Source organism: Nothoprocta perdicaria, unplaced genomic scaffold, assembly GCF_003342845.1.
Source record: "Nothoprocta perdicaria isolate Ctin4 unplaced genomic scaffold, notPer1 scaffold_150, whole genome shotgun sequence".
NCBI classification, from domain to species: Eukaryota; Metazoa; Chordata; class Aves; order Tinamiformes; family Tinamidae; genus Nothoprocta; species Nothoprocta perdicaria.
The window spans coordinates 282790-291065 of record NW_020454650.1 but is presented as its reverse complement, the minus strand read 5'-3'; the positions used below and the strand labels follow the sequence as shown (position 1 = coordinate 291065).

Genomic DNA, 8276 nt, shown 5'->3' with positions numbered 1-8276 from the left:
GCTGCTGCTGTCCCACGGAGCTCGCCGAGAGCGCCGCGAGGAGCACGCACACGCACAGACCGCCGTACATCGCTGCGGGGAAAAGGCACCCAGCGTTAGCAGGGACGGCTCCGCTGCGTTTTACAGCATCCTTCATCATTCTTTAGAGGCTTCCGAGCAAGCTAGTTTTTTTTTTTTTTTTTTTTAATTAAGGAGAACTGTGGGATCAGCATTAAGCCGGAAAACATATACATGAATAATTAAATTTCCTTGGGAAAGGGGCAGGCACATCTGGAGGCTCCTAGCTAACACAGAAAGGGATAGAACCAATTCACTACGCTACAGCTTTATGTAGCTTTACCTTATTTACTCAGTTCTTACTTGCTTTTATTTTACTTCTATTTTATTTGTTTGGAGGCTGCATTTTACTGAAACATAAGACAGAGAGATCCAGCTCAGAGGAAAAGCCCAGCACTAGAACACACCAGTATTTGCTGTTGTGTCAAAGCCCGCTGCTAGCGCAAATACTGCGTTTTGAAAAGTTTTACAGAGTCTTTGCTTTAAGGAGCCCTTCCCCAGCCTGAGCTTCAGTGTTCAAGAGGTGGCTTCTTGTCACACAAGAAGGAGAAAAGCCCCCAAAGAAGGTAAAAGCAACATCTATGGAGCCTCCTGCCACTTGATCTAACAGCCAGGATGGAAAGAGCTGCTCGGGAGTAAGAAATAACAAGCAGAGAAAACTATATACTTCTTGAGGCAAAACACAGAGTTCAAGTGTAATTTTTTGATGGTTCCTTAAAGGAACAAATATTACAACAACAAAAGAAAAAAACCCACAAAGTCATTAGATTATTTGCTTATATGAGCTGAAATAGTTTTCTAAGCATTATTATTTTCCTCCGGAAACACAGAAATGACCCTGAGCTAAGAGGGGACACCAGGTACCCCACACTTAGCGCTGCAGGACACGCGTTACCCGCACGGGCGCCTGTGTCCCGTTTGGGCGGCCGAGCAATAGAGCCGTTTGAAAGGACGGGAATAAAGGAAGGTCGCCGCGCGCACCGGCACCGCAGCGGGCGCGGCGGGAGAGGCGAGGCGAGGGGAGGCAGGGCAGGGGGTGCCGGCGCTCTCGCCCTACCTGCCCGCCGCGCCGCCGCACCGAGGGAGCGAGGCCGTCACCGCCCGGGCTCGTCACTGCGCGCTGCCTCCGACGCCGGCCCTTAAGTAGCGCTGGCGGCGGCCGTTGGCGGCGGCGGCCGTTGGCGGAGCTCTGACGCAGCCGCCGCCCCGGGCTGGCGCGGAGCGCGCGGCCCCTCCCGCGCCCGGCGGCCGTTGGCGCCGTTGCGCGAGCGCGGGAACGGGAGCGGCGCCCGTGGCCGCGCCGACGGGGCGCGCTGCGCGAAGCGCCTCTAGAAAACGAGGGGGCTTCCGCCGCCCGCCACCTCGCTGCCTCTTGGGGGCAGCCCCTGTTCCCCCCGGCCCCACACAGACCTGCCCACCTTGTGTCTCATGGGTCCCTACCCGGGGCGCGGGGACAGCAGCCACCGCCATCACCTGTGTGACCCAAAGCGTGGGGTGGCCTGAGGGCTGCTGTGGTCCTGGCTCAGGAGGGAGTAGTGGGGTCATGGGGACAGTGGAGGGACAGGGAGTGGTGGGGATGGGGTGGGATAGTATGGAGGGATGGTGGTGGTGGGACTGGGGGTGATGGGACTGGTGGTGCAAAATCGGGTGATCCTGATGGTAGGAGTTGAGGATTGTGGTGGGATGGGGTGCTGAGGATGGTGGTGGGATGGGAGGTGATGGGGATGGTGGTGGGAGACAGGGTGCTCAGGGTGGAGGTAGGATGGTAGGTGATGGGGATATAGATGGAATGGTAGATATGATGGTGGGATGGGAGGTGATAGGGTTGGTGCTGGGAACTGGGGTGATCATGCTGGTGGTGGGATCAGAGATGATGGGGATGGTGGTGGAAGATAAGGTGCTCGAGATGGCACTGGGATGGTAGGTGATGGGGATAGTGATGGGATGGAATAGCAGAGATGATGGTGGTATGGCAGGTGATAGGGATGGTGCTGGGAATTGTAGTGATCATGGTGGTGGTGGGATGGTAGGTGATGGGGATGGTGGTGGGAGATAGGGTGCTCAAGGTGAAGATGGGATGGGAGATGATAGGGGATGGTAGTGGGAAATAGGATCATCATGGTGGTGGTGAAATGGGACATGATGGGGATGGTAATGGGACAGGGATGATGGAGATAGTGGTGGGACAAGAGGGTTGTGGGGATGGTGATGCACATGCTGTCTTGCTTCATTTTAACCTCTAACCAGGGTGTTTATCACAGAACTGTGTGTCCTGACCAAGATATGGTCTGTTTTTTGTCTTCTCAAGCACCAGAACTGGATGAAGTTGCCACCTCTAGGAGGTTATAAACAAGCCAAAACAAAATCTGCTTTGAAAACAGAAAAGTAAGTTGAAGTGGAATTGCCAGGGCAAAATCAACATTGAAGTGCTTCCAACAGTTCCCTCTAGTGAAATGTGCTTATGTAAACGCACTGTCTTTGAATAAACCAGTAATATTGGTGATAACTCCATTTCACTAGTTTGGCTTGATGGGAAAAATGCTCACTGCTATTAGACAAATAGTTGACAGTTGAACCGTAAGTGCCCAGGAAAATTCACAACCTTTCTGGGAAGGTACAAGACAATGGCAATTTTGGTACAGTCATATCGAGTCTCTGGGAAACTCACTGTAGCTAATGAGTTCCCCAAGGACCAGTTCAAAGCTTAGCAGAAGAGAAAGAGAACTTACTAATACCTGGGTATGCATAAGTCGTATTACAGGAGTATAAATGTAAATGCAGACATTTAATCTGACAGATTTATCTGGGTGAACAAATACAAACTATAGGAGTTCACTTACTTAGAGCTGGGTTGGAATATTAGTTCAATTACTAATATATCTTTGTAGAAGCCCTCAGAAAGTTCCCTTTGGTTCCAGTCAGACTGGCAGAAGTTGTGTGTTCCTTGACAAGTAAGTTTTGCTCCACAATAGGGCAGGGCATCTGTTGAACTTGCATTCTTTTAAGTTTGTAAAGTTGCTGCTGCTGATGATGATTCTCTTGTGTTTTCTTGCTACTGTTTCTTGAAACTTCAGGACTCCACGTGAATGGAGTGAAAGTCTCTGTGTGTGGGGAGGAAGGGAAACAGCCAAGCTCATTAAACTGTGTGTTCACATGGAATTACAGGGCAACAACATCAGAATATGCTTAGCCGGATGCAGTGTCAAACAGAGAAGACAGGAATATCTGCTGGACATTTACATGCCTATACAAATTGTATGGCATCTCTGTGCTATTAAATGGCCATATACCTGCTCTTTTGCTGTACYCGTGGGATCCCTTATACTACTACGAAGCCCTGTTTCTTTTTCCTATTTAGTTGTCATGGAGTCCRAATAAAATTAGTGAGGCTACAGCATCATGTTAAGTTTTTAAAGTCAAGAGTACAGCACTGTCAAAAATTTGGTTATAGACTTTGAACAGTAATTTTTCTCCACTGAGTTTGTGAATACCAGTATGTAAAATATACTAGAGATTATTTTCTCATTTATTGATGCTTTCTCTGGTAAAAGTTTAAGGTGCTGTGAAACTTCCAGATTATGATAAATACTTGTCAAGTTGGCCTTTTAGTGTTGTTTTAGACAGATAAGGAATTAAAAGCCCTTTTTGACTTGTTAACAGAACTTTGACATGATTTTCCTGGTGAAGCTTAGGGTTTTTGTTATTGAATGATGTGGCACGAAGATGAAAGAATAAGACTTTGATTTGCAGTGATCTGTTATGCTTCCAGGATCCAAGTTTTCATGAGCTGCTCATTACATATCTGTAGACTGTTAACTACAGGAGGGTTTTGTGCCACCAGTACAAATGGGGCAAGCTTGGTGCCCCTCCTGGGTATGACTTCCTCAGGAGGGAAAATGTTTTGATTGAATCAAAGCTTGAGCAATACTGTAAGACTCCAAGTAGAGATGCAAAGCAGATTTACACCCAACAAGAACCCTGCAATGCAGTAAATCACTAAAACAGATGCACCTTTAAAGTAGCAGTTGGACGACACCATAGTTTAAAGGCTGCAGGTTTTTAAAATTGGTTTGTGGTAACCCTCTGTTACAAGATGTGAACGTTTGCACCGTTTCCCCCATTCTAATCCAGATATTTCTGCCCTCAAATGCTTTGTCTGCCAAAGGTTTTCTCCCACGTAGCAGAGGTGGCAAAAGGGAGTGTGTGGCTACGTATAAGCTCTTCTGGCACAAAGCTTCTCTGCAAGAGAGGTGGCCAGCGCTGACAGCAAAGTGCAGCCAGGCACTGTGAGCATCAGTGTCTCATCCTCTCTGCTGCAGAGCTGCTCACTTAGTGGCAGAGTGACAAGGAGCTTGGAAATGCTTCTTTCCTACAGTAGAGAGCAGGCAGCTACTGTGCAGTGCTTCACTTCCGTCARTGTGCATTTTGCCTCTTTAATGTGTATTTTTTCATGGTAGTGCCACGTGCAGTTTGCAACAGCACATTGTCATAAGGACAGCGTAGCAACTTGTGATGCCTGTGTTGTGGTGCCTTTCCTTTTTGGCCAAAAAGGTGACATACAGGTATTACTCACTGTGTGTTGTTGCATGGCTTGGAATTCTAAGACTTTTTAGGCTGAGTTTTAAATAAAGGGTAATAAACTGCCAAGTATAAGTATCCTGGGAATTTAGGCTGTGAGGGATAAAGCTGTATGGCTAAACTGAGGGACTGAGGAGACCTTGTCTCCAGAAGGGTAACAAGAAATATGTTTTTTTTTCCTTTCTAAATACTATGTCCTTTTCTCATTATCACTCATTTCTCATTATCACTATGTGGCTGTGGTTTTTTTTTTTTTTTTTTTTTTTCCATTCCCTTGAACTCTGATTCTTAAGGGTAATATTCTTTCTGTAATGGAGTAAATGAGTAAATTTATTTTTCCTGTGTAATTGATGGAGCAGCAGCCTGGGTGATTAGAACAAAGCAGCAACATTTAGCAGAGAATAGCAGGGAGAGAAATGGTATAGATTTCTGGAAGTAACAGACAAATTAGTGAGTACACTATTTGGACCAACTGCCTGGATTATGGATGTATAAACAGAGCCTTGGGTACGTTTTCAGACAGAAAGCACATTGTTCTGCTACTGGTTTTGTGTATGTTGATTCAGCCTTAGCAATGCTGGATTTCTTTTGCAGATAAGTGCTTCAACCAGAGTAGTGCCTCAACCTAACAAATCTCCCCTTGGGTCTAGTGGAAACAGAGCTAGTATTGAGAATGTAAGAGCCAGTCTAAGCTGCATTTCAGGGTTTTCGCTTTTGCTTGAGACTAGCCCCACTCCGGTTCCAGGGATTGAAAGCCTCAGGTAGTAATTGAAATGCACTGGATGCGCTCCTGGCTTCCATCTTCCGCTTCAGTTTCATACAAAGAGAATCCAGATCGGATACTCCAAGACTACTYTGCAGTGCAAACCAAAGAGGTTAGTTTGGACAAACTCCAAAGATGTGGATGTCATCATAAAATGAGCTTCAAAGGTCACTCCTGATATGAACTATATATGCTAGTACTTTTGCTACTTTTAACATTTTTATTTCAATTAAAAAATGAACAAAACACGCAATAGAAAGGKAATAACTCCATAAAAAGAAAGTGACTCCCTGTGTTAGCTGTGCCTAAAGTGTGTGAATTCATTCCTAGCTATGTGCTTTTTAGTCCTGTGATGTATTGAAACATGTGCTTAAGCTTCTGTAAAAACAGATGTTATGTAGACATGTGCACATGTGATTTCTTAGCAGRAGTAGAACGGCACATCTTTAAATATGTCCCAAACCGCTTTGTTGTGACACCACTAAAGAGCATTTGTTCTTTGAACTTGTTCTTTACTATTTAGAGATCCTACAGTTGTAATTTCTCAGGTTAGTCATATTGATATGTCTGAAACAAAAACTGATTAGCTTCTCTCTCTCACAGAGAGAAAGAAAACATCTGTGATAACACTCTTGTCCGTGATAGTGTTAAGTGTGTTCACAGATACTGGACTCTTTTTCCTTGGATGAGATGTTGCATTCTTCTCAATAATTGTGTTTTATCGTATCATTACTATTTGAATTGCACACTTCAATGTGTATATTAATTATTATAAAAAAAAATCTAATACAGAAAGGAAATATCCTGTACATTTCCAGGTGTATTCCCTGTCTTGAAAGAAGATGATCTTTCCTCTGCATGGCAAGAAGAGAGAATACTGCTGGAGATGTTCACCTCACAGCCCTCTCCTGAAAAAGGGCAATGGCTGAGTAATCAACATTCAACAAACAATTTAAAATCCCCAAAATGGAGCTCTRTAAATGACAAGTGTAATATATTAGCTTCTTGGCTTCCATGCATTTGTATGTTTTCATCTACACTGAGGGCTGAAGCAGAGTTTAAGAGTAACAGACARATTTGATACAAGGCAGATGGGGTAGATGTTAAGTATTTTATTGTGTGTGTGTTTTCTAGTGTCCCTAAGAAGAAAGAGATCTTCTATTTGAGACATAAGTGGATGGAACGGCGGGAGTCTTATTATTTCACTTCTGCTGTCAAGTTGCACTTTGTAATATAGAAGGAAATTGGATCAATCTGGGCGTAAAATATGAATTGTTATTCTGACAATTCTATTTTGACTAGAGGTGCCAGAAATGTTGGTGCAAGGTGTAGGTGCTATGTAGCTGTTTTACATGACTAGATAGGAATAAAAAATAGTGACATGTTTAAACAATCCTGACTGTACTACAGAATTTGATGTAAGGGACATTCTTGGAGGTCTGAGGGATCATCAAGYTGACACCATCAAGTGGTGTCAACATTGTCTAGTTTTGGCAAGGCTGTTGCTTTACTGATTACTTAGCAATGCAGCTTGGATGTACCCAGGTATTTACTACTGAATGCCAGAAACCAAGTTGGAAAAGAGCATTAGCCAGGAAGCTCCATAGTCTAAAACTTAGAAGACTGCTAAACACAGAAGACTTATAAATTAAGGCACTTTAGTGAATAATTAGGTATAAACCCATTTKGAAAGAACTGGGAAGCAAGAACAGACATGATGGAAATGGATTATCACCCATACAGTATAGCTAAATATAGGCGGAATCATTTTTTTTTGGAAGCAAGCATATCTTGCAATATGCTCCTCACTTTTTATTTTTTCTAAATATCTCTCTAAATTAGGGTTTTCCAAATTAAAAAAAAAAAGCAAAACAATAAAACAGTACTGTATTCAGAGTAGTTTCTGGAATTACTTAAAATCAGCAGTTCTGCTCAGTGCTATGTGTCAGGAAAGACAACTTTATAAGGAATTAAATATGTTTTCAAATTGACTTCTTAAGAAAAATAATGATATAGATCTATATGGCAGCAATGCTATAGGCTCATTCTTTGATAATGCTAATATATACTTTAACRTTACACTAATATTGTATTTTATTTAATATATTCTTAGGGCAAATAAATGAGCTCTATGAAAAGGATTGATTGCACTTTTTTGAAATGAATAGCAAGCTTACTTCACTGGTGTAACATGGTGGCTTATTTATTTGCAGCCTACTCAGGACCTGTTGCCAATAGTCAAAATACATTGTCAAGTATGTAAGTATAGAAAATGGAGGGGAATTACAGTGTTTCCCTTTCCTGTTCATGTGTCTTATTTATACATCGTATTCCTCTGTCTTATTTAAGACAGATTTATGGAAATACCAATATAAATCAAAAATATCTTATAAAATATCTTATAAAATATCTTACAAAAATATCTTATAAATAAGACAGAAATACCTGTCTTATTCATACGTCGTATTCCTCTGTCTTATTTAAGACAGAGTTATGGAAACATAAACTTCTCTTCCCGATGTGATCCATGTGGGGACATAGGCATAGCAGCATGTGAGAGAACACCAGTGGGAGAATAATAAAAGAGATGATATTGTCAGCTTTCTAAGGGCTGGATGCATTGTCCTCTTCTTGTGGCAGTACAGTGGAGCACACACTGGACATGCATAGGGTCTGCTAAGTAGTTCTTGGTTACTTCATCAGAATAATCTCTGAAAATACTGGTCTTTGCTCATATAGTGTTGGACCTAATGACACTCTTGTTTAACATACCACTGCTTGCAATTATAGGCTTTGCCATTCTGTGATGTTCTCCCCATAGGAACATTGAGGTCATGAACAGCATACTCTCAAATACTCCAGAGTAATCATAATGTAA

General features: G+C 43.0%; 1 protein-coding gene across 1 annotated transcript in view; it reads right to left on the bottom strand.

The window, feature by feature from the left end:
- Positions 1 to 70, bottom strand: part of CCK (cholecystokinin) — a 4675-nt gene extending 4605 nt beyond the window's left edge. Inside the window, exon 1 of the mRNA XM_026034847.1 lies at positions 3 to 70. Within this exon, the coding sequence (XP_025890632.1) occupies positions 3 to 70 (68 nt within the window). The remainder of the gene's footprint in view (positions 1 to 2) is intronic.
- Between the last annotated feature and the right edge of the window lie 8206 nt (positions 71 to 8276).